Genomic DNA, 27,251 nt, shown 5'->3' on the forward strand with positions numbered 1-27,251 from the left:
GAGGGCTGTGGATTCACCTAAACACTGAGCACACGCACCGCTCACGCCAGCCCTCCCTCCCTGTCTCTCTAGCTCTCTCTCTCTCCCTCCCTGTCTCTCTAGCTCTCTCTCTCCCTCCCTCCCTCTCCCTCTCTGCACTAAAGACAGCAGCTGTTGGTCTATGAGAAATAGAACGCCATGTCCCCCCCTCCCTCCCTCCCTCCCTCCCTCCTCCTACATCTCGCTCACAAAGACCCCCACCACACACACACACACACACACACACACACACACACACACACGCAGCCTGTCCTCACAACACCCCCTCCCCCTTTGACTAACATCCACCACTAGCCTGCTGGCAATACGAGGAGTGTGTGTGTGTGTGTGTGTGTGTGTGTGTGTGTGTGTGTGTGTGTGTGTGTGTGTGTGAGCTGTATTGTGTGTGTGTGTGTGTGTGTGAGCTGTATTGTGCTTGACGTAGTGACTTTTTGTGTCCGCGGCGGTGTGAAAGTGAGTGGTGGTGAGTAAGGATGTGCAGCAGGTTATTTTTGCAAACTGAGTGGGTGACTGCAGAGCATCACTCGCCCCTGTGCTGCAGAGTGAGAGAGAGAGAGGGGAAGGAAATTAACTTTATTTTGCGGTCAGAAGGCAGTGTGAGGCTGTTTAATGTTTTTTTACTGTCAGAGAGAAACAGAACGGCATTTTAACGAGCCGGCAATCATTTATTATTATGATAAGAACAGGTTCAGTAAAAGTATTTAGAAGTAGTGTGTTGTGTTTGTGTGCGTGTGTGTGTGTGTGTGTGTGTGTGTGTGTGTGTGTGTGTGTGTGTTGGGGGGGGCAGAGTGTCCATTCTCTGGTGGTTTTGTCCCCAGACCAGTGCTGACCACCCGGGGGTTTCAGACATGAACCAGAGAGAGAGAGGTTCATGTCTGAAATATATAAATATTCCAAATGTATGGCCAACAGTGTAGATCTAGCAGCCAGTAGCTAATATTAGCACCACTTAGCATAGTTGAGTGGTTTCTCACACTTTAAATCATTAAGGTTGTATATTTGTCATTAAAGTGTTTTTGTCAATGAATTGATTTGAAGCCTTAAATGTGTTGATAATAATAATAATAATAATAATAATAAATCCTTCTCATATCTGCTGGATGGAAATGAAAGTGACTCATAAATCCTGATTTTGAAACCAGGAGTGAGAAAGAAAACATACTTCAGCCGGCACACGTCTCAAAGAAACAACTCCACGTACCAGAATGCACCTGTGTTTGTAGTCCGTGGCCAAAGAGGAAGGAGGAAGAAGTGTGGAAGTGGTGCTGCAGTGGTTGACACCCTCCTGTTAGAGTCTTCTGATGGTTTTAGGTTTCTGGTTTTCCACCTCAGACAGAATCTGCTGACGACGTGACGACGTCTTATATTTACATTTTACGTTTTCATTTGCTCTTTTGTAAAAAAAAAAAAAAAGAAACTTCCAACGTAGCCTGAGTTCATTGATTTACTCTAACATTTAAATGCTAGCACGGACTCCGGGGGGGGGCAGGAAGTTGTTGTGCCGGTTGTCTGTGAATAAACACATGGTGTTTGATGGCGAGGCCGTCGTATTGGTCCCTCCTGACCAACTGAACTCATGTTCACATCTCACCACACCGTGAAATTCAACTGTGTGTGCTGTTAAGGGTGTGTGTGTGTGTGTGTGTGTGTGTGTGTGTGTGCTGAGACACATGACCATCACCTGCTCTGCAGCGAAGGAGACCACAATGACTATAGAGCTGGTATCCAAGGATACCGAGGAGGAGGGTGAGGAAGATTTGCATTCTGGGAGGAAAGTCCGCCTCCCTTTAGTTGGTAAATATGAATTAATGATCGCCCAGCCAGTCATTAACCTGCTTAATTAACGCTGAAGTCTGATCATCTTTAACACTCATCCTCCTTTTCACGTCATACTAGCTGTGAAGTTTCCCCCATATTGATTATAACATGAAAAAACGGTCTTTTCTAAACCTGAAATATTAATACCTGAGCATTATTGCCAACCAGCACCTTTGGATTATTTATATAGTGTCTGTTATTTTTTTTAGGTCAGTTCCATTTGCATGAATGGCAGAGACTGTTCTCAGATCAGCTTTATAAAGGCAGGCTTTATGAATTATGAGGAGACGTAAAGAAGCATGAAGGTGAGACGCCGTCGAGGAAATCAAAGCTGAGGACACTTTTAGCGTCAAACATTTGGATTCCAGCAGTTTGATGGGACAGGATCGTGTTTTACCTTCACTTTGGCTCCACATCAATGACAAGAGCAAGAAAAGAAGAATATATATATATATATATATATATATATATATATATATATATATATATATATAATATATGTATAAAGATCTGTAACGTGTAGAAACGTCTCTCATCTGTGAAGATCAGTCTATATTATTAGTTTTATTTGTAAATATCAGATTTCAGTTGTGGCTGCGTTGATAAATCCAGAGTTGCAAAGTTAGAGAAAATCAAGAAAAGTAAAAATGAACTGAAATATATAACAGTGTATTTGGGCCACTGTAGTAAAAAAAAATAAATACATACGTAAGTTTTTATCTAATGAAATATTCTGCTTCAATCCATATTTGGTCAAAAAACAGTTTGATCTCCCGCTTACCAGCATACTCCAACAGCACCAAAATATACATTACCCACAAAAAACTCATATTATACTATTATTAATGACAGACATCAATATATTTTTATCAATACGACGGCGTCACTGTAGGAAAAAAAGAAAGGTTTTTATTGATATGAGGACAAACTGTCATCTTATGGGTGTTTCTTGATCGGGGTGGTTCGGCTAACATGCTAGCGGTAGCTTTCACTTGTTGTCATAGCAACAGCAAACATCCGGTGTTAGCAGAACCAAGCAACTATCGGCTTTATATATTTATCAAGTGGCAAATTTGCAAGTTTTTTTTGTTTGTTCTTCTTTCTAAAAAATAATGAGGATGAAAGGGCGTCGATTTCATCGCAAAAAATGTTACATTTGGCCGATGCACGAAGGTTTTTTGAAAAATGTTGTCTATGAATGCCTTTTTTAATGAGCGTGACTGTCACCACCTTGGTACCGACACACACACACACACACAATCACAAACACGCACACACATCCACCTGCCTGTCCGTGACTACTTCTGTGTCTTATTTGGAGTCATCCCCGTCTCCCCCCTCCATCTCTGTCTCCCCCTCTACAGTCGCCCTGGTCTCGCTGCCCCGCCAACACCCCCGCTGAGCTCACACGCTTAGTACAGTCTGCCTGTGCTCTCTCCTTATAAGGGCAAAATACATTGACAGAGGCAGAAAAAGGGGGCCGTACCACGCGGGCAGGCAGGTAGGGGGGACGGTGGCGAGATGATGGAGAGGGAGAGGAGCAGAGATTACAGGGAGGAAGATGGCCAGGGAGAGAGTGATGGTGTGATTTCAGTCTCAGAGTTTTTTTGTTTCTGTGTTTCATTTCTTTGCAGTGAAGGAAAAATAAAAAACCTACAAAGAAATACAAAATCAATTTGGACTGGAATCAGTGGATTTTAATTCTGAATATAACAATTTCTATATGCAATTTCTGATGATTGGTCTGAGACTTCCCATAATGCAATGTTGTGAGTGTGTCTTTGCATCCCCAGTGTGTCGCCCAGGGTGTCTGTAAATTTAAAAAAGAAGAAAGTTTGAAATCTCCACCGATGACATCACCAGGGTTATTTTCTGGAGTTCACACTGTCAACATAATCACACAATATTGGTAACTAATAGTTCTTAGTGTTTAAAGTGGAACATTTTTCCACTCCGGTCAACACTTATTTCTAACTCCACATCACCAGATTTTAATTTTTCTTATTTTTTTTCTAGCTGCGAAGTAGAGACTAGCGATGTTGTATAACCCGCAACGACAATAAAGACCTATAGATCATATTTGCATTAAATGTCAACAGAGAAAGTTCAAACAGGAACTTCTGAATGTGCAGCTTCAATTACGAAGTTCAGTGTGTGTGTGTGTGTGTGTGTGTGTGTGTGTGTGTGTGTGTGTGTGTGTGTGTGTGTGTGTGTGTGTGTGTGCAGGTCCTGTTGGTTCAGCTGGAGGAGCATCACACCTCCTGAGGACCGGGGCAGGTGCTAATTGGGCCTGAAGCTTCTGAATGGCGGCGCCTGCCATGAATGCGTGTGTGCGTGTGTGTGTTTGTGTGTGTGTGTGTTTGTGTGTGTGTGTGTGTGTGTGTGTGTGTGTGTGTGTGTGTGTGTTTGTGTGTGTGTTTGTGTGTGTGTTTGTGTGTGTGTGTTTGTGTGTGTGTTTGTGTGAGTGTGCTTGTGTGTGTTTGTGTGAGTGTGTTTGTGTGTGTGTGTGTGTGTGTTTGTGTGAGTGTGTTTGTGTGTGTGTTTGTGTGAGTGTGTTTGTGTGTGTGTGTGTTTGTGTGAGTGTGTTTGTGTGTGTGTGTGTTTGTGTGAGTGTGTTTGTGTGTGTGTTTGTTTGTGTGTGTGTGTGTGTGTTTGTGTGTGTGTGTGTGTGTGTGTGTGTGTGTGTATGTGTTTGTGTGTGTGTGTGTGCATAAACACACCTCCTGCTGGCATCTGTCTCAGCTAAGTTAGATGGAGAGAGATGCAAATAATCCATTTAGTGAGCGGTTCCGAGTCTTAAGGCAGACACGAGGAGGGGAATCGAACCAACGTAACACCCGGCTGCTAAGTGTGTCAGCATCAACAGAAGGGGGGGGGGGGGGGGGGGTAATGGAGTATTATCAGTATGAAACATCTGCTCTTAATCTTCACCAACCTGTCGGCATTCCGTCCACCCTGAAGCCCAGCGAGTCAGATCTTTAAACAGGACGCTGACGGAGATAAACTCACCATGTCGTTGGCTTTTTAAGGAATTATGAAGTGTTGAGAGAGAGACAGAGAGACACAGAGAGAGAGAGAGATGAGATCTGATAGCCCTCTGTGGTGTGCTAGTTATGTAAAGAGCCTGTGATATAAGCCGGGAGGTGGAGATGAGTTTGGAGTAAAGAAAGAGATCACAGATTTACACAGTTGAAGGTTTATGTGAAATGTTGCCGTGGTTGATAGTGAGATGCAATGTAGCAACACACCTTTTGGGCTTTTTCTTCTCAGTATTATTATTATTTATGATGTACCAGGTGAAATTAAGTCATTTGCAGGCTTCAGGGTTCCTCCACCTTCTCCAAAGTCAAATTCAAGCACTTTCCAAGCACTTCAAGGTGCATTTCCATGCTTCTCCAGCCCCTTCCAGCTGTGGTAAACTCCATATTTGTACCAATCCAATGGTCAGTATTCAGTCTACTTATGATGTCACTTGTTCATCACATTAAATGAGATGTTATTGTCCTCTAAACAACCAACATGATGTTTGGAGACAGCTTTTTACAGAAGGACCACAAATGAAAGGAAAACTAATTCCACTAACAGATCCACAGAAATATAATCACCAACTATTTTCATCATCTGTTCATCATCAAAAGGCATTTTTCATAAAGAAATGTCAGAAAATGCTGTTTTCAGTCCCTCAGATATGGAGATCTTCTTTTCTCTGTTCTATCATAGATGTCATCACATACAACACACATTTCAAGACCTTTAGTCTAAATCCAAGCACTTTTCAAACCTTGAAAACACCACACTACAATTCAAGTGTTTTCAAGGATTTCCAGCACCTGTACCAGCCCTGAGGTTTCCTTTAAATGCATATTTGATTGTGTGTGTGTGTGTGTGTGTGTGTGTGTGTGTGTGTGTGTGTGTGTGTGTGTGTGTGTGTCTATCAGTGCCAATAAGGGAAGCTGCAGCTGTGGGGGGGTTAATTGGCGTTCACCCTTCCCTTCCCACCCTTCTACATGGACACAGTGCTGGACAAGAAGAGGAGGAGGAAGGAGGAACGGCGAGAAAAAGACAAGATGGAGGTGTGCCAGCACGTCTGGGGATGCTGCTCCTTTTTTATTTTTTATTTCAGATCTATTTAAATGCAAATCAGTTCAAAACAGATTAAGATTAAATACCTGGATTATCACTGCTTTAGGATAGATAGATAGATATATATACAGTATATAAATATACATATATATATATATATATATACAGTTTATAAATATACATATATATATATATATATATATAAATATATATATATATATATATATATATATATTTATAAACTGTATATATATATATATACATACACACGATACTGTACTGTACTATGTTGCTGTACATCCCGTCATGTGTCCATATGCGTCTAGACTGAGTTTCCAGTAACCCTTTGTCGTCCATCCTCTCCCCCGCGGCCTGATTCACAGTAATAGGGAACAACAATGCATGATAATGTGAATTATCATGGACCAATGGAGGTGACCTTTGACCTCCGTGTGTGAGGCCAACGCACAGCGATGGTGAACACAGGCCCTGCAGGGACGCCAGCCAGAGACAACCGCAGACTGTAGGTTAATGTAAGTGGACAGGATCCCTGTTTCCCCCCTCTATCCCTGACTCCCCCCTCCATCCCTGTCTCACACTCCATCCCTGTCTCCCCCCTCTATCCCTGTCCCCCCCTCCATCCCTGTCTCCCCCTCCATCCCTGTCTCCTCCTCTATCCCTGACTCCCCCCTCCATGTCTGTCTCCCCCTCCATCCCTGACTCCCCCCTCTATCCCTGACTCCCCCTCCATCCCTGTCTCCCCCTCTATCCCTGACTCCCCCTCCATCCCTGTTTCCCCCCTCTATCCCTGACTCCCCCCTCCATGCCTGTCTCCCCCCTCTATCCCTGACTCCCCCCTCCATCCCTGTCTCCCCCTCCATCCCTGTCTCTCCCCTCCATCCCCTCCATCCCTGTCTCCCCCCTCCATCCCTGTTCCCCCCCTCTATCCCTGTCTCCCCCCTCTATCCCTGACTCCCCCCTCTATCCCTGACTCCCCCCTCCATGTCTGTCTCCCCCCTCCATCCCTGTCTCCCCCTCCGATGGATTTGTATTTATGACATTGGCAGTGTCAACCTTCCCAAGGAATGCAGATGTATTCAGTGGTAAATAAACAATCTGAATATTTACGCTGCCAAACATCTCTGGCTCCACCTGATGGATATTTTAGAGAAATGCACTCTCTGATGAAAACGTTATAGTATAGTTTTTTGTGTCAAATTTAATTTAAAAAAGTATAAGTATAGTATGTGTAGATGAAAATAAACGTTGATATGCTATGACTTTTTTTATTACTTTTTTCCGACATTCTATACTATGACTTTTTTCCAACATTCTAAACTATGACTTTTTTTCAAACTTTTTTCCGACATTCTAAACTATGACTTTTTTCCGACATTCTATACTATGACTTTTTTTCAAACTTTTTTCCGACATTCTAAACTATGACTTTTTTCCGACATTCTAAACTATGACTTTTTTCCGACATTCTAAACTATGACTTTTTTCAAACTTTTTTCACCATGTTATACTGACTTTTCAAACTTTTTGACATGAAGAGGCAACATCTTTTTTATAACAAACATGAATAAAAACAACATTCAAGGATAAGTTGCTGTTTAATGACAGGGCAGATGCAGATGTGGTGTTCATTCACTTTATTTGTATCAATGCAAATACACACTTATACCACTTTGACAGGACCGTGTTCACAGAGGTCCAAAAAGCAGTGTGTAAGTATGCATTTCTACCAACTAGACAACAGATCGCTTTACCGACGTACTAAATACATCAGAAGTCTAATATAGGTTATAAATCACATAAACCATTGAAAATATATCAGGAAAACTATTACATATTAAAACAATGTTTCTAGAAATATAAACTGGTTCAGCCTGGCAATTAACAAGAAAGCGTGCCGATACTTATAGAACGGACAATGAAAGCTTTAAATAAAGGGAATGAAAAGGAATGTGTCATCAAAAGATGCAAACATTTGGATGGACAATTAAAAAAGTCCTTTCAATTTGGGAAACACTGGCTTCTTTTTACTTCTTTGCCCAACTCCGTTTGAAGAAAGACATAATCAAATACATCTTCAGAGTTCTGAGAAAACATCACCGCCAAATTCAACAGCAGCTTGTTACTTTTACAATAAAGCTCAGTGGAAACATGAATCAAATGAAAACATGTACAATGGCAAAGCATAACAGTCCTGTGCTCGGCTGTGTACTGGTATGCTATGCTAATGCCCAGATAACATTTGGTTAACGGCCCATGAAGAAGGAGTGCTACCTCGGTCCGTCATTGAGACGATTGAACCCGCAGAGAAGAGTTGTGGCTCAGTGTGTTAAATGCAGTGTTCTGTGTTACGATGGTGCGGATTCAGTGAAACTGTTGTTTTACCGTCAGCGGGAAGACTACGCCTTCTCTCCTGTGTGAGTTCTCAAGTGTCTCTTAAAATGATCACTCCGTTTAAATGATTTCTTACAAACTGAGCAGTTGAAAGGTTTTACTCCTGTATGAACTCTCATGTGTGCCTGTAAATGATGATTCTGTGTAAACGATTTCTTACAAACTGAGCAACTGAAAGGTTTCTCTCCTGTATGAACTCTCATGTGTGCCTGTAAATGATCCCTCCGTGTAAAAGATTTCTTACAAACTGAGCAGTTGAAAGGTTTTACTCCTGTATGAACTCTCATGTGTACCTGTAAATGATGATTCTGTGTAAACGATTTTGCACATACTGAGCAGTTGAAAGGTTTTTCTCCTGTATGAGTTTTCATGTGTACCTGTAAACATTTATTCAGACTAAAAGATTTCTTACAAACTGAGCAACTGAAAGGTTTCTCTCCTGTATGAACTCTCATGTGTGCCTGTAAATGATCCCTCCGTGTAAAATATTTCTTACAAACTGAGCAGTTGAAAGGTTTTTCTTCTGCATGAGTTATCATGTGTATCTTTAAATTGCCAGGACTTGTAAAGGTGTTCTTACAAACTGAGCAGCTGAAAGGGTTTTCTCCTCTATGAGTTCCCACTTGTCTCTTCAGATTTCCACTAATAAATGTTTTCCTACATCCAAATGGTTTCTTACCAGTTCTACATCTAAAATCACTGTCAGGGATTTCATCATCCTTCAAAGTCTTTAAACCTGACTGAGGTTCTCTGGTCTCCTGCCAATCATCACTATCATCAGTCTCATCAGTCTCAGGGTCAGAAGAGTCTCCAGTCTTGTCATCAGTATCTGCTTGTAAATGTGAATCCGAGTTCCTGGCTGGTTCTGGTCCTCCACAGACCTCTTCATCAGCTTCCGTTTCCATGTGTTCAGTTGAGCTGTTGGCCACAGCTGAAGGCAGCCCTGAGGACTGAGGTTTTTTCTTCATCATCATCTTCTTCACAGGGACGAGAGTCAATGGAAACTTGATATCAGCCTCCTCAAGTCCTTGAAGCTGGTCTCCCTCCTGACTGGTCCAGAGTTCCTCCTGTTCCTCTTTAATATGCGGGGGCTCTGTCTGGCCCTCCTGGTCCACACTGGGACCCTCTTCTTTAACCACCAACAACTGCTGGACATCTGCAGTAAAACAGTAAACACAGACATTTCAGTAAAACAGCTGAACAATCAGTCTCTAATTCTCATTATTGATCACATGACCTGCAATCGACACAGGAGTTGTGCTGGAAATCTTTTTATCCAGTTGGGATAGATTTCCCCAAACTCCAAGGAAGATGCAGGAACTTGGCTTGTGTCTCCTCAGGGGTGATGATGAGTTGTAGTTTTTATTCACCGGCAAACAAACTGTACAGACACTACACTGCACGCAACATCGCAGCTGCGATCCCCCCCCACAAAATCATCTTAATTAATTTCAGTCAAACTTAAAGGTTCCTTTTTACTCCTAAGTGAGCTGTACAGATACAACAAGGTTAGTTTCGGTTTACATATTTATTTTCTCTCTGAATTTGAACGTTACAAAAACACGTCAGAAGATTATACAACTGTATTTTTAAGGAAATTAAATGACGATATATAATAAACCACAATCTTAATTTTGATCTTTCCTTTGACTAAATTCAAACTGTTAAATTGCTGGGAAACAACCCCTAAATACATAGACCATGAAACATTCTGTACATAACCTCAGAATGAATGCAGTTGGGGTGTCTTCCTCGGTAACGCTGCTTTTAACAGTTTCTGATGTAATTTTTCCACTTTAATTGGCTGAAGTGCACCGCTGCAACTGTGAACAAGGTGAAGGAAGTGTCATTGAGAAGTATTACCCTGCTAATCATTACATGGTTAAATTCAAGAGACATAAACACAAACTACTCTTTCTGTGTAGACCACCCAGAATTGTATGCCAAAACTTCAGGTTGGAGAATGTGGTTTTCTGTTTTTTCAAAAATCAAATTAAATGAAATAAGTACTTTATAATGAATGTAATTCGACTGGCAAAATGCCGTGCTCATAAATGTGAATTCAGTAGTAAAAAAAAGTTTTGTACCTTTCGCCATGACGTCAAACCGATCAAATAACAAAAATGCTTTGAAAACTTTCAATGTATGATCTTCTCTAAATAGCCTGAAATATGTAGTTAAACATGTAAACCATCCAAAAATATATAATGAAAACTATTAAATCCAAAATACATAGAAAAAGTAGAAAACACTAAAATAAAATACTGTCCCAAATGAGTGTTGTTAGGAATACAGGCTGGTTCTGCTCTCCCTGGTCTAGGGTTCCACCTGTTCCTTTCTATTGTGTGGGGGCTCGGGGTCCCCCTGGTCCTCTTTCTCTCCTCAATGAGTTTTCAAGTGCATCTTTAAAGTGTGCCTCACTCGAAAAGTTTTCTTACAAACTGAGCAGCTGAAAGGTTTCTCTCCTGTATGATTTTCCATGTGTCTATGTAAATAGTGCCTCCGTGTAAAACATTTCTTACAAAGTGAGCAGCTGAAGGGTTTGTCTCCTGTGTGAATTCTCATGTGTGCCTTTAAAGTTCCACGTTGTGTAAAGCAGTTCTTACAAACTGAGCAGCTGAAAGGTTTGTCTCCTGTATGAGTTCTCATGTGTTTCTTTAAAGTGTCGCTAACTGCAAAAGATTTCTTACAAACTGAGCAACTGAAAGGTTTTTCTCCTGTATGAATTCTCATGTGTGTCTGTAAACTTTGATTCTGTGTAAAGCAGGTCTTACAAACTGAGCAGCTGAAAGGTTTGTCTCCTGTATGAGTTCTCATGTGTTTCTTTAAAGCGTCACTAACTGCAAAAGATTTCTTACAAACTGAGCAACTGAAAGGTTTTTCTCCTGTATGAATTCTCATGTGTGTCTGTAAACTTTGATTCTGTGTAAAGCAGGTCTTACAAACTGAGCAGCTGAAAGGTTTGTCTCCTGTATGAGTTCTCATGTGTCTCTTTAAGGTGTCGCTAATTGCAAAAGATTTCTTACAAACTGAGCAACTAATAGGTTTTTCTCCTGTATGAGTTCTCATGTGTGTCTTTAAACCTTGATTCCGTGTAAAAGTTTTCTTACAAACTGAGCAGCTGTAAGGTTTTTCTCTTGTATGAGTACTCATGTGTCTCTTCAGATGGCTACTATGGCCAAATGTTTTCCCACACTCAGACAATCTTAATGCTGTCTCACCAGGAATACAGTCTGGGACTTCATCTCTCGTCTCATGCCAATCAGTACTGTTGTCAGTCTCAGGTTCATAAGAGTCTCCAGTCTTGTCATCAGTATCTGGTTGTAAACGTGAATCTGAGTCCCATGTTTCCATGTGTTCAGTTGAGCTGCAGGCTGCAGCTGAAGCCAGCCCTGAGTACTGAGGTTTCTCCTCATATTCTTCACTCTTTACAGGGACAAGAGTCAATGGGAACTTGATATCAGCCTCCTCAAGTCCTTGAAGCTGCTCTCCCTCCTGACCGGTCCGGAGTTCCTTCTGTTCCTCTTTAATGTGTGGTGGTTTTCGGTCCTCAGGATCCAGACTGGAGCTCCAGTCCTGCTGCTCAAAGGGAACCTCTTCTCTACTCACAAACAGCTGCTGGCCGTCTGCAGGAAAACACACACAGAGACGTTTCAGTAAAACAGCTGAAAAATCAGTCAACTGTACACTCCCTGTGCACAGTTACCAAACAGGAAGACTGTAAAAATAATACAATGCACCAGCAGTTATGAGGTCATCCGTGGTCACATGACAATATTCATAGAAACTGCATACCAGTCAGTCTGAACACCCAAAAAACAGATCCACGGAGGATGAAACCAATCTGGTTCCCTCTAGTGATGTCACGATACCAAAACTGTGACTTTCATATGATTCTCGGCCCTAAATGTCTCGATACACTCATGGAAATGATACCATGGTAGAAATCTAGGATGTCAGAACATGGAGTTTCATATAAGTTATTGTATTAATTAAGAATGAAACTCCCACAATGCATTGCAAAAAGTAGCAGGAGCCAGGCCTGTGCAGAATAGATCGCCGGATGTGTTGATGAACGAACTTTTTATTTTTATTTATTTTTTATTAAACTTTATTAATAATTATTATACATATCAAAAACTGTCGAGCCAGGGGAAGAGAGAAAATAAATAAAGGTATAAGTATACAAAGAGAGAGAAAAGGAAAAAACAATCATATTAATTAAATAAAAACTTATGCAAAATAGAATTTGTTTTTAAAGCCTTTGGTAATTGAAGTCCATTGATGTCGGTGCTGTATTGACACAGTTCCTGCAAAAAAAGTGTAAAATTTGGTTTGCTGTTAGTCCATTTCTTTTTATGTATGTGAAATTTACCTAAATATAAAACAAGTTGTAAAAAAAAAATAAAATCATTTTCCATTTTGTTATTTTCAAAAGTAAAACAAAATGTCATTTTCGTGTAGTTTTAATGAATATCCAGTTTTGTTTTCAGTAAACTTTTGTACATTTAACCAAAACATTTGACAATATAAACAATGAAAAAATAAATGTGTTATAGATTCATCAAACAAACCACAGAAATCACAGGAATACTCAATATCAAGTTTAAATCTTTCTAGTATTTTTTTTGCTGGATATATTTTATGTATAATTTTGTAAGATACTTCCTTGATCTGTTTATTCAGACAAAATGTATTACTAATCAACCACATTTTTTTCCAATTCACTTCTTTATAAAGAGACTTCCAAAAAAAAAATAGCAGAAGGAATAGATACATTTATCAAAAGGTTCCTGATGTATTTATTTGTACATTTGTGAGTTGTGATATCAACATTCCCCAGAAAAATATTGTTTATAGGAGCTGTCCTATAATGATCAGTTGTATAACCAAAAAGAAGTTGCAACACATTCCTGGGGATAGCAGTAAAGATTACATCATACTCTTTTGACGTAACTTCTATACTAAATTTAGAAATAAATTCTTCATAAAGTAATAACTGACCATTAGTTTTCATGAGTTGTAAAACTAAAAAAATACCATAATTGATCCAGTTTTTGTTATACAAAGATCTATTTTCATATTGAATACTCCTGTTGTTCCAAATGTAATAGTTTGTAAGTGAAAAATTGTGTTTGTACACCATTTTCCAAGCCAGCAGAGCTTGCTTGTGAAAATTGGCTAACTTCACAGGTAATTTATCAGGGTTATAATCACATTTTAGCAAGAATTTGAGACCTCCAATTGAATTAAAAATGAATTTAGGGAAAGCATTCCAAATATTATCATCTTCATTAATTAATTTTGTTAGCCATTTAATTTTAAAAGTATTATTTAATGTTTCAAAACATAGGACTTCCAGGCCTCCATTTTGTCTTACATAATATCTCTTTTTTTTAGATAATGACATTTATTTCTCCATATAAAATTGAATAAAATTTTATCAAGATTTTTATATATTGTATTACACAAACCCAAAGTCAGAGACACATAAACGGCTCGTGACACTCCTTCAGCCTTGGAAAGTAAAACTTGGCCATTTAATGAAAGATCTCTCATTAACCACATGTTAAATTTCATTTTAATTTGTTCAACAATTGGGTCGAGGTTTGAGTTGTTACGGAATTTTTCATTTTTATTAATCACAATACCCAAATATGTGAATGTAGTCTTTACAGGAATACCATTTATCTCCAACAAGTCACATTCTTTAAGTGGAAACAACACTGATTTACCTAAATTTATTTTTAGTCCCGATACCTTGGAAAACATCTCTATACATTGGACTGCTTTGGCAACATAATTTGTGTGACAAGAATAAATAAAAAGGGACTTAATGGGCAACCTTGTCTTATACCACGGTTAATGTTAAATCTTGGAGTAGTGCCATGGGCCAGTCCAATAGAGCTGTTGCAATTTTTATAAAGTGTATTGACTGCTTTTAAAAACCTTTGAAACAACAACATGTTGAGAAATATTTTTTTTGTCTTCACAAATCTGGTCATTAATTTTAAGTTTAGATAGGGAAGAAACTTCATAATTCCTTTTTTCTAAATTAAAAAAATATTTTGTACATTTTCCCCTTGTTCTAACCATTTCCGTCTGGACCTAATAAAGGCACCTCTGGCTTTTTCTTCATACATTTTGTCTAATTTGAGTTGTAGAGCTGCTAATTCTCCAAGTTCCCTTTCAGAAAGACCTACTTTTTCAGATAATCTAATTATTCCTGTAATTATTTGGGTTTCATTCTCTCTTTTACTTTTAGCAATTTTCTTCCCAGTGATTATAGCTAAATTCCTAATCTCAAATTTCATTAATTCCCAACACTTTCCAAAATTGTTTAATGTATTAGCTTGTCTCCAATATTTTTCAATAATATCCTGGGTATCCTTTTTAAATTGTTTGTTCTGTAATAGTGTTTTATTTAATTTCCAGTAATCTCTATTGGAGTTACTTTTTAATAAAGCCATGTTGACCTTAATCATAACAGCTTGGTGATCAGTGACAACCGCGGGCTCTATTATAATTGATTCCATTCTATTTTCAATGTCTGAGGAGATCAACCAAAAGTCCAAACGAGATAGTTGAGATTTGTCCTTGTTTGACCATGTATATGAGTTTTGGTTTGGATTTTTGTGTCTCCAGATATCAATGAGGTCCATACTACTACAGATATTGACTAATTCATTCCCTACTTTGTTCTTTGGGGGCCGTCTGTCCATGGAATCATCCAACACTGTATTGAAATCACCTCCCCATAATACCTTGGCAGTAGGAAATGTTAATAATAGTTGACTTATTTTACCTTCTATTGTTGTAAACAAAGTTGTGTTATTTTGTTTATTGTTATAGCCATATATATTAGTGATGACAAATTGAGAATGGTCAATGTCCACAAGAAGTATTAACCACCTACCATTTTTGTCCGAGAGATGTTTAATTATTTTGCCTTTAAAATTTCCCTGTAATATAGCGACCCCTGCTGACCTGTTACTGCCAAATGATAACCACACATTTTTCCCCCATTGATTCCTCCAAAACGCAACATCTGCTTCTGAAGCATGGGTTTCCTGAATAAAACAAAAATCAGCACCTTTGTTTTGACAATACAAAAATAAACACTTTCTCTTTAACACGTTTCAAATACCCCTGGCATTTACAGAAAGTTGATGAACGAACCTGCTCTGTGAATCCGGACTTCCGGGAGGAAAACAGCGTCTAAGAGTCTCCGCTGTCGCTCGTTCTCCTCTTTAGAACGAGAAAGTTCCTCCTCGTACTCTGCTATCGTTCCTTCAAACAGCCCAAATATCTCTTCAGCAGCCGCAGCTAGTCGCTGCTCCACCAACGCTCTCAGCATTTGGACTTTACTCATTTTCTCCACAAACTCCGTTAAAACCGTCTCCAGCTAGCATGCTAAGCTAACTAGCTTCGTATGCTACCGGGAGATGAGTCAGAGGTCAAACCTTCAGAATAAAAGGTGAAGAGTACAAAGTCCATCCAGACGGGTTTATCCAGACACACAGAGACTCTGATGGATCAGTACTGGTGAAGCTAACAGACACTTTCTCAACACCACGAAGACGCGCTGCTGGTTCTAATAACGCCGGGCGCCATGTTTCTTAAATACAAACACATCCGGGTCCTCTGGAACTGGGATGTGAACCTACAAAATAAAAGTCCTTAAATGTATCATCCATCCATCCATTGTCTACTGCTTATCCTGTATTCTGTATTCAGGGTCGCGGGGGGGGGGGTCCCAGCTGTCATTGGGCGAAGGCAGGGTACACCCTGGACAGGTCGCCAGTCTATCACAGGGCTGACATGTAGAGACAAACAACCATTCACACTCACATTCACACCTACGGGCAATTTAGAGTCACCAATTAACCTACTTAAATGTATCAATACAATACGAAACATTTCCAGTTACTATAAATCTTTTCCTGGTCAAACAGATGTGGAGTAGGGAACGGAAAATGAGAACTCAAGGGATTGTTTTGCATTCATTAGCTCCTGCAGGAAACAAAATATAACCACTTTATTTCCTTCTCACTCAGCAATGCAAACTACACTGTGGGATTTCATCGTTTTTCTTTAATCAAAGATACATTCATTTGACAGTTCAGGAGGCGCTCAGCTCCCCAAAATTGAAAGGAAAACATTTAACCTTCAATTTAACGACTGATCTCCTTAAACCGGGCTGCACGGTGGTGTAGTGGGTAGCACTTCGCCTCACAGCAAGAGGGTCCCGGGTTCGATCCCCGGGTTGGCCCGGGTTCCTTCTGTGTGGAGTTTGCATGTTCTCCCCGTGTAAGCGTGGGTTCTCTCCGGGTTCTCCGGCTTCCTCCCACAGTCCAAACACATGCAGGATGGGGATAGGTTCATTGATGACTCTAAATTGCCCGTAGGTGTGAATGTGAGTGTGAATGGTTGTCTGTCTCTAAGTGTCGGCCCTGTGATAGACTGGCGTCCTGTCCAGGGTGTACCCTGCCTTCGCCCAATGATAGCTGGGATCGGCTCCAGCCCCCCCGTGACCCTGAATACAGGATAAGCGGTAGAAAATGGATGGATGGATGGATCTCCTTAAACCCAGTAAATATAATATACAAAAGGAAAAACAGGGACACGTGGTTGACAACAATTATTACACATCAGAAGTCAAATATTATGTAGTTAATCACGTAAACCATCCTACAATATATAATGAAAACTATTAAATACAAAGTACATAGAAAAAGTAGAAAACACTAAAATAAAATACTGTCCCAAATGAGTGTTGGTAGAAATACAGGCTGGTTCAGTCAGGCAACTAACCATAATGTTTGTTGATTTTTAGATATAGAAAAGACAATAAAGGTGGCCACTTTCCTTCTTGACAGGTAGATATCGTTAAAGCTAGTTAGACAGTGTATTTCCTCCTTCCACTCAGTTACAGACAGTTTCGGTGTATCTTTTTGTAAACAGTGTCACAGCTCTTGTCAATCAGATTTAGTTGTCTTTTTAATATCTTATCACAGTGTTTTATTAACCGTTAGATAGAACGAACTGGCAACCCATTGAGGGCGCATGTGCTTCGAGCAACAGCTGTGTTGTGACGTGAATGCAATGGAAGGGGGGAGTGCGAGTGCGACATCTAGTGGCTGGATGTCATGAATGTTGTTTCAGTTTCAGAGAATTTATTTAAAAAGGGACAGACATTCATCAACATCACTATAAATGTGCCAGTTTTAGCCAGCTGGCTAATTCACAACTGTAGTCCTTTTGGCAATATGTTTTAAAACCATACACCTAAAACAGAAACATTAAAAGTAAAAAACAATATTTACAACAAAATCCAACATAATAGTAAAAACAATAATAAAATACACAATGAAACTGATAAAAAAGTGGTCACAGTTTGTTAATAACCAGGTCTCGAGTTTTTAAGGTGTGGTAGGTAAGTATCTTATTTCAGTTGGCAGGATCTTCCAAAACTGAGTGGCTCTGACTGCAAAACAGAACCGACTAAAGGAGCTTTAATATCACCTTTAAAATAAAAATGATGACAAGAAAAGTTGCATCAACAGATATAAACTTTTGGATGGAACATCAAATTCATGAAGATATGCATAAGAGGTAAGTAAGGTCTGTAAATGATGCTTTCAAAACGTTCTTTCAATTTGGGAAACTGGTTCCTTTTTACTTCTTTGCCCAACTCAGTTTGAAGAAAGACAAGTTATTTATTACATTTTCAGAGCTCTGAGAGAACAGTGAGACAAATTACACCAATGCTCGTTTCCTCTTTCCATTGACATCTGCTGTGAGCTTTCATTCTTCGTCGATCCCAGAGATCCTCTTCTATTAGTGCAACCCTAAATCCAAATATCCAAATACGGTGACTCTAAGAAATGACATCAATAACGATGCGTTCTGTACTCTGCTGGGTACTGTTATGCTATGCTAATGCTCCGTTACCACTCGGTTAACACTAGAACCGCCGGGGGAGTGCTGTATACCTTAAACCTTCTATAGCATCATATCGCAAATATATATTCATGAACACAGACTAAGGCCAAAGCAACAGCCAAATCATTTTTTTACACACAATGAACACTTGTGAGAAGGCTGAATTTGAACATTTGAACACGATTATACGTGTGCCTCAAACACACTTGGAACAGACATTCAGCACCATGGCTGTGCATTTTCCACAGATCGCTTTCCTGCACTTCAGGCACTTGGCGAAAGTTTTATTTTGTTTACATTGTTCCTTCACCATGCAGGTCATTCTCCTCTGCTCTTCTGTATTAGCGAGGGGCACGGAAAAGCGTGGCGCCTCTTTTGACACCATCCACTCTGCGCGGAGCTCCTGGGCCAGCTGAAGCATGAAGTCCCTTCTGGGGATGTTGTCACCCATGCAGCTCCGGTACAGCACACAGGCATTGATGGCAGCAAGATCCAGCACATTGTAAAAAACCGCAACGGGCCATCTACGTGTGCCACCTTGAGAGAGAGAATTGTCGTGCAGCATACAGTTTTGTCTGAATTACAGGATACACTTTAGAAACAGATTGACTGTTGCAATGTTTTAATACCTAATAATAGCCTAGTAATAATAATGATAATAAAAACAATAACCTTTCACGGAGTATTGGCGAGCCATTTGGTCGAGCATGTCAACCCCTACTTTGCTTTTGTTGTAGTAGGTCACCGTCTCTGGCTTCCTCTTGCTGTCAGTGAAGATGGCCACATGCTGGTGCTGCGTGCTCAGGATGGTGACATTTCTTCTCGGCTTGCACTGGTACACGGTCAGCGTGGTTTTTCCGTGTTTCAGCACCTTTGTACTGAACAGCTCCGCTCTCCCCTGCACAGAGGGCGGGAGCCCCCGCTTGTTCCGCTTAATAGCGCCTACCAGGCTGGTGTTTTTGGACAGAAGGGCGTCGGTGAGTGGGAGGGAGGTGAAGAAATGATCGGTGGTGATATTCCTCCCCTTACCAACAAAGGGCTCCACCAACTTCAGCACCACGTTCTCTTCAAAGGATTGCGTGGCTGGTCTGCCTTCATCCATACCCAGGTATGGGGTTCCATTCAACATGTATTTGCTGTCAACATCTGCTGCCAGCCAAAACTTGATCCCAAATTTGTCTGGCTTGTTAGGCATGTACTGAGAGAAGCGGCACCTCGCTTTAGTCGGGAACAGCTGTTCGTCCACAGTGATGTCTGGTCCTGGCTTATAGCATGAAGTGCAGTTCTGTGTGAATCTCTCCCACACTTCAGTCATGAGTGCAAACTTGTCAGTGGTCAACCAGCATTGCCGGGTGTCCTTCTTATCAAAGCGCAGGAAGCGCATGATATCCCGAAACCGGTTCCTCGACAACGACAAAAATGTGTTGCCCCACCGCTCAGACCAGAAGCTTTCCATCTCAATGTTCTTGCCGCAGTATGCACCCCTCACATAGAGAAGCGCAATAAAGGCCTTTAGCTCGGCGAGTGAAACATCCCAGGAGGCTCGCTCTTCACTCGCTCTGCGCGCTTCAGCCACTGTACATTCTCGGATGTGCTGCAACATCACTTCATCACACAGACACAAAAACGCTGATTGTTTGTCGCGAATGTTACGCCTTGCGTGTGGTGTTGGGCCAGCTGACTCTGTCAAATGTTTGACTTGCTGTCTCCCCTTGCCTCCACCAGACTTGATGGTAGTCCATGCTGTGCCATCTTTCCCAATCTCTGATGGCTCCGCAGCACACTCTTATGAATAATAAGGGAGAATTACTTTAGACTGTGCCCATTTCAAAAATGCTCATAACATGTCAAGCTATGTAGGCAAAAGCTATTTTATAGCTTTACACACACACACACACACACACACACACACACACACACACACACACACACATATATGTTTTGTTTTACCTTCTACAAGTGCTGTCGTTGACGTGTCTTGAAGTGGAGGGTCGGTCCGCCTCACTTTCCTCTGAGGCTCTGGATCACTGTCAGATGACCCGTCAGGTGAAGAGGCAACCCAGGACACATCGCTCAGTCCTGATATCTCCCCACCATCAGACTCACCATCATTCATTTGGTGAAATAAATATGCCTGTTTGGCATCCATAAATCGCTGTCTCTTATCCATTGTTAGTTAGAGATCACACACACACACACACACACTATTGAAGGCCGTTGTTAGAACGCTGCTGCTCGTGCAGCTAGCACGAAAACAGCACAAGCGCAAATCAGCAACTGATTTCACAGCTCTTGCTGCTGTTTTCGTGCAATTTTTTTTAATAAATGCATTTTTATATACAGGTAAATTTTACCCGGTGGTGGCTATAGGTATAAATGCCTGTGTTTTTAATCTGGATTTATCTGTATTATATTTTACAATAGGGTGCTGAAAAGTCAAAGACTGGGGGACATCAATATTTTAATAATAATAATGATAGATTGGATTTGTATGGCGCTATTCAAGAAACTCAAAGTGCTCTGACAGGGTTCCATTCATTCACACACAGTCATACTGGTGGTATTAAACTACAATTATAGCCACAGCTGCCCTGGGGCAGACTGACGGAAGCGTGGCTGCCATTCTGCGCCTACGGCCCCTCCGACCACCACCTCAAACATACAGCAGTCATACACATTCACACAAGGCAAGTGTCTTGCCCAAGGACAAACGACCATTACAGAGTTTCAAGGGCAGGGATTGAACCGCCGACCCTCCGAACACTGACCAACCCGCTCTACCACCTGAGCCACAGTCGCCCCAATATTATATTATTAAAAAATAGTTTTGTTTAGTTATGTACAATTAAAAAACCGTGCAGCTACTCTCCCTGGTCTAGAGTTCCTCCAGTTCCTTTCTATTGTGTGGGGCCTCGGGGTCCCCCTGGTCCTCTTTCTCTCCTCTATGAGTTTTCATGTGCATCTTTAAAGTGTGCCTCACTCGAAAGGTTTTCTTACAAACTGAGCAGCTGAAAGGTTTCTCTCATGTATGATTTTCCATGTGTCTGTGTAAATGGTCCCTCCGTGTAAAACATTTCTTACAAAGTGAGCAGCTGAAAGGTTTTTCTCCTGTGTGAATTCTCATGTGTGCCTTTAAAGTTCCACGTTGTGTAAAGCAGTTCTTACAAACTGAGCAGCTGAAAGGTTTTTCTCCTGTATGAGTTCTCATATGTGCCTGCAAATGTTGACTCGTTGCAAAACATATCTTACAAACTGAGCAGCTGAAGCGTTTTTCTCCTGTGTGGATTCTCATGTGTGCCTTTAATGTTCCACGTTGTGTAAAGCAGGTCTTACAAACTGAGCAGCTGAAAGGTTTTTCTCCTGTATGAGTTCTCATGTGTTTCTTTAAAGTGTCGCTAATTGCAAAAGATTTCTTACAAACTGAGCAACTGAAAGGTTTTTCTCCTGTATGAGTTCTCATGTGTTTCTGTAAACTTTGATTCAGTGTAAAGCAGGTCTTACAAACTGAGCAGCTGAAAGGTTTTTCTCCTGTATGAGTTCTCATGTGTCTCTTTAAAGTGTTGCTAATTGCAAAAGATTTCTTACAAACTGAGCAGCTGAAAGGTTTGTCTCCTGTATGAGTTCTCATGTGTTTCTTTAAAGTGTTGCTAATTGCAAAAGATTTCTTACAAACTGAGCAACTGAAAGGTTTTTCTCCTGTATGAGTTCTCACGTGTTTCTGTAAACTTTTATTCTGTGTAAAAGTTTTCTTACAAACTGAGCAGCTGTAAGGTTTTTCTCCTGTATGAGTTCTCACGTGTTTCTGTAAACTTTTATTCTGTGTAAAAGTTTTCTTACAAACTGAGCAGCTGTAAGGTTTTTCTCCTGTATGAGTACTCACGTGTCTCTTCAGATGGCTACTATGGCCAAATGTTTTCCCACACTCATATGTGACGCATCTTAATGCTGTCACACCAGGACTACAGTCAGGGACTTCATCTCTCGTCTCCCGCCAATCAGCACTGTTGTCAGTCTCAGGTTCATAAGAGTCTCCAGTCTTGTCATCAGTATCTGGTTGTAAACGTGAATCTGAGTCCCATGTTTCCATGTGTTCAGTTGAGCTGCAGGCTGCAGCTGAAGCCAGCCCTGAGTACTGAGGTTTCTCCTCGTATTCTTCACTCTTTACAGGGACAAGAGTCAATGGGAACTTGATATCAGCCTCCTCAAGTCCTTGAAGCTGCTCTCCCTCCTGACTGGTCCGGAGTTCCTTCTGTTCCTCTTTAATGTGTGGCGGTTCTCGGTCCTCCTGATCCAGACTGGTGGTCCAGTCCTGCTGCTCAAAGGGAACCTCTTCTCTACTCACAAACAGCTGCTGGCCGTCTGCAGGAAAACACACACAGAGACGTTTCAGTAAAACAGCTGAAAAATCAGTCAACTGTACACTCCCTGTGCACAGTTACCAAACAGGAAGACTGTAAAAATAATAATGCACCAGCAGTTATGAGGTCATCCGTGGCCATATGACAATTTTCATAGAAACAGCATACCAGTCAACACCCAAAAAACAGATCCACGGAGGATGAAACCAATCTGGTTCCCTCTAGTGATGTCACGATACCAAAACTGTGACTTTCATATGATTCTCGGCCTAAATATCTCGATACACTCATGGAAACGATACCATGGTTGAAATCTAGGATGTCAGAACATGGAGTTTCATATACGTAATTGTATTAATTAAGAATGAAAAAAATAGTGGACTCCCAAAATGCATTGCAAAAAGTAGCAGGAGCCAGGCCTGTGCAGAATAGATCACCTGATGTGTTGATGAACGAACCTTTTTTTTTTTAATTTTTTTTTTATTAAACTTTATTAATAATTATTATACATATCAAAAACTGTCGAGCCAGGGGAAGAGAGAAAATAAATAAAGGTATAAATATACAAAGAGAGAGAAAAGGAAAAAACAATAATATTAATTAAATAAAAACTTATGCAAAATAGAATTTGTTTTTAAAGCCTTTGGTAATTGAAGTCCATTGATGTCGGTGCTGTAGTGATAAAGTTCCTGCAAAAAAAGTGTAAAATTTGGTTTGCTGTTAGTCCATTTCTTTTTATTTATGTGAAATTTACCTAAATATAAAACAAGTTGTACAAAAAAAATAAAATCATTTTCCATTTTGTTATTTTCAAAGTAAAACAAAATGTCCTTTTCGTGTAGTTTTAGTGAATGTCCAGTTTTGTTTTCAATAAACTTTTGTACATTTAACCAAAACATTTGACAATATAAACAATGAAAAAATAAATGTGTTATAGATTCATCAAACAAACCACAGAAATCACAGGAATACTCAATATCAAGTTTAAATCTTTCTAGTGTTGTTTTTGCTGGATATATTTTATGTATAATTTTGTAAGATACTTCCTTGATCTGTTTATTCAGACAAAATGTATTACTTATCAACCACATTTTTTTCCAATTCACTTCTTTATAAAGAGACTTCCAAAAAAAAATAGCAGAAGGAATAGATACATTTATCAAAAAATTCCTGATGTATTTATTTGTACATTTGTGAGTTGTGATATCAACATTCCCCAGAAAAATATTGTTTATAGGAGCTGTCCTATAATGATCAGTTGTATAACCAAAAAGAAGTTGCAACACATTCCTGGGGATAGCATTAAAGATTACATCATACTCTTTTGACGTAACTTCTATACTAAATTTAGAAATAAATTCTTCATAAAGTAATAACTGACCATTAGTTTTCATGAGTTGTAAAACTAAAAAAATACCATTATTGATCCAGTTTTTGTTATACAAAGATCTATTTTCATATTGAATACTCCTGTTGTTCCAAATGTAAAAGTTTGTAGGTGAAAAATTGTGTTTGTACACCATTTTCCAAGCCAGCAGAGCTTGCTTGTGAAAATTGGCTAACTTCACAGGTAATTTATCAGGGTTATAATCACATTTTAGCAAGAATTTGAGACCTCCAATTGAATTAAAAATGAATTTAGGGAAAGCATTCCAAATATTATCATCTTCATTAATTAATTTTGTTAGCCATTTAATTTTAAAAGTATTATTTAATGTTTCAAAACTTAGGACTTCCAGGCCTCCATTTTGTCTTGTGTTACATAATATCTCTTTTTTTAGATAATGACATTTATTTCTCCATATAAAATTGAATAAAATGTTATCAAGATTTTTATATATTGTATTACACAAACCCAAAGTCAGAGACACATAAACGGCTCGTGACACTCCTTCAGCCTTGGAAAGTAAAACTCGGCCATTTAATGAAAGATCTCTCATTAACCACATGTTAAATTTCATTTTAATTTGTTCAACAATTGGGTCGAGGTTTGAGTTGTTACGGAATTTTTCATTTTTATTAATCACAATACCCAAATATGTGAATGTAGTCTTGACAGGAATACCATTTATCTCCAACAAGTCACATTCTTTAAGTGGAAACAACAGATTTACCTAAATTTATTTTTAGTCCCGATACCTTGGAAAACATCTCTATACATTGGACTGCTTTGGCAACTTCATGTTTATTCGATAAAAAAATTGTAGTATCGTCAGCAAGTTGTGATAATTTAAATTCTCTATCTACTGCCATAATACCATTAAATGAAGCTTTTTTTATGTGTGTAGCCATAATTTGTGTGACAAGAATAAATAAAAAGGGACTTAATGGGCAACCTTGTCTTATACCACGGTTAATGTTAAATCTTGGAGTAGTGCCATGGGCCAGTCCAATAGAGCTGTTGCAATTTTTATAAAGTGTATTGACTGCTTTTAAAAACCTTTCAACAAAACCAAAGCTGTGTATAGTTTTGAACATAAATCGATGACTTATTGTATCGAATGCTTTATAAAAATCGACAAATAAAATAAAACTATCATCTAGAATAAAATCTTTATAATCAATCATGTCCAAAACTAAACGGATGTTATTACATATATTTCTGCCAGGCATAAAACCTGATTGTTCCTCGTCAATTATATCTTCTAATCCTAGTTTTAATCTTTTAGCAAAGATCATAGCAAAAATCTTGGCATCATTATTTAAAAGGCTAATTGGTCTCCAATTCTCGATACTTAATTTATCTTTTTTTGGTTTAGGAATCAATTTAATAAGCCCTTGTCGAAGAGTAGGTGGTAATTGTTGATGAACGAACCTGCTCTGTGAATCCGGACTTCCGGGAGGAAAACAGCGTCTAAGAGTCTCCGCTGTCGCTCGTTCTCCTCTTTAGAACGAGAAAGTTCCTCCTCGTACTCTGCTATCGTTCCTTCAAACAGCCCAAATATCTCTTCAGCAGCCGCAGCTAGTCGCTGCTCCACCAACGCTCTCAGCATTTGGACTTTACTCATTTTCTCCACAAACTCCGTTAAAACCGTCTCCAGCTAGCATGCTAAGCTAACTAGCTTCGTTTGCTACCGGGAGATGAGTCAGAGGTCAAACCTTCAGAATAAAAGGTGAAGAGTACAAAGTCCAGACGGGTTTATCCAGACACACAGAGACTCTGATGGATCAGTACTGGTGAAGCTAACAGACACTTTCTCAACACCACGAGGACGCGCTGCTGATTCTAATAACGCCGGGCGCCATGTTGCTAAATGACAAACTTCCGGTTCCTGAGGAACTTGGAGGTTAACCTTCTTCTTCTTCTTCTTCTTTTTAATGGCGGTTGGCAAACAACTTTTTGTGCATTTCCGCCACCTTCTGAACTGGAGTGTGGATCAGAATGGATTTGGACGATTATCGTTGGATGAGAAAAACAACAAAAAAAAATAAACCAAACAAATATTCCATGAGAATATATTTAAAAACAAATAAATCAAACCAAATACAAAAAAAAAAAAAACAACAACAACAACAAACAAACAAAAAAATAAAATAAATAAATAAATAAAAATCCTAAATAACTATGTTATCAAACATATACCACACTAATAATACCTTAATACTTATATTCTTTTAATGAGTCCTGTCTTTTCTAAATACTTAAGTATTGCTTTATATCCTACATGCCCTGAGTTCAGTCGTAACACCTCTTTAATACTAAATGTAATTTGTTCCCTACTCAGTCTGTCTTTTAGAAACCTTCTTTGATACTGGTACTTAGGACAATCTATAATTACATGTTCAATAGTTTCTGTATGATTACAGTGTTCACACAAGCCAGTTTCATGTTTCCCTATTAATTTCATTGTATTATTAAGTCCAGTGTGCCCAAATCTCATTCTTGATATTATATCTTCTTCTTTTTTATTTCGACAATTTTCTCTCATCTTTCCTACTTCCCTTTGGATACTGTAGTACATTCTACCTTTGTTTTCCTTGTTCCAACACTCCTGCCACTTCTTCATTTCTAATTTGATTATGCTTTTAACCTCTGCCTTACTATATTTAACTATCATATTAACTTCTACTTTTTTGTTGCGTTTTTTGCATATTTGTCTGCCATTTCATTTCCATCTACACCTATATGGGCTGGAATCCAAGTGAACTTCACTTTTACTCCTACTTTGGTAATTCTAAATACACTTTGAGCTATTTCTACCAGAATATCTTGTCTTGATTCTGATTTCATATTTTTGAGACTGATTAACTGGAGGTTAACCTACAAAATAAAAGTCCTTAAATTGATCAATAAAACACCAAATATGTTCAGTTACTATCAGTCTTTTCTGCACTTCTCTCACTCAGCAATGCAAACTACACTGTGTGATTTCATAATTTTCCTTTAATCAAAGATACATTCATTTGACAGTTCAGGAGGCGCTCAGCCCACAAAAATTGAAAGGAAAACATTTAACCTTCAATTTAACGACTGATCTCCTTAAACCCAGTAAATATAATATACAAGAGGAAAAACAGGGACATGTGGTTGAAAAGGTAGAACTATGTATAGGGCCGACTAAACAGAGACAATAAATATTACACATCAGAAGTCAA

General features: G+C 39.4%; 1 protein-coding gene across 6 annotated transcripts; it reads right to left on the reverse strand.

The window, feature by feature from the left end:
• Positions 1-7,575: 7,575 nt before the first annotated feature.
• LOC311027878 (piggyBac transposable element-derived protein 4-like) lies at positions 7,576-26,329 on the reverse strand. Of its 6 annotated transcripts, none has more exons than XM_084032067.1 (3): positions 15,532-15,949; positions 11,574-11,978; positions 7,576-9,508 (listed from the first exon to the last, which is right to left on the reverse strand). In XM_084032067.1, the coding sequence occupies exons 1-3, from the start codon at positions 15,722-15,724 to the stop codon at positions 8,358-8,360; spliced, it is 1,749 nt and encodes a 582-aa protein (XP_083888193.1). In that variant the 5' UTR covers positions 15,725-15,949; the 3' UTR covers positions 7,576-8,357. The 6 variants fall into 6 exon arrangements, 5 of the variants coding, with proteins under 5 accessions (XP_083888193.1, XP_083888196.1, XP_083888197.1 ...); XM_084032071.1 differs by lacking the exons at positions 11,574-11,978; positions 15,532-15,949 and adding exons at positions 22,178-22,656; positions 25,471-26,329 and having other exon boundaries at positions 9,206-9,508; XR_014598644.1 differs by lacking the exons at positions 7,576-9,508; positions 11,574-11,978; positions 15,532-15,949 and adding exons at positions 17,252-20,082; positions 20,248-22,656; positions 25,471-26,329.
• Positions 26,330-27,251: the final 922 nt, after the last annotated feature.

This window comes from Eutrigla gurnardus (genome assembly GCF_963514095.1).
Source record: "Eutrigla gurnardus genome assembly, chromosome: 17".
In the NCBI taxonomy this organism is placed as follows: domain Eukaryota; kingdom Metazoa; phylum Chordata; class Actinopteri; order Perciformes; family Triglidae; genus Eutrigla; species Eutrigla gurnardus.

Bases quoted from the DNA above. Each gene is read 5' to 3' on its own strand.
- LOC311027878 (XM_084032067.1), bottom strand. From the start codon at position 15,724: ATGAGTAAAGTCCAAATGCTGAGAGCGTTGGTGGAGCAGCGACTAGCT. The intron at 11,979-15,531 runs GTTCGTTCATCA...GTTTTCCTGCAG, and splicing joins AGTCCGGATTCACAGAGCAG to ACGGCCAGCAGCTGTTTGTG. The intron at 9,509-11,573 runs GTGAGACAGCAT...GTTTTACTGCAG, and splicing joins AGTCCCAGACTGTATTCCTG to ATGTCCAGCAGTTGTTGGTG.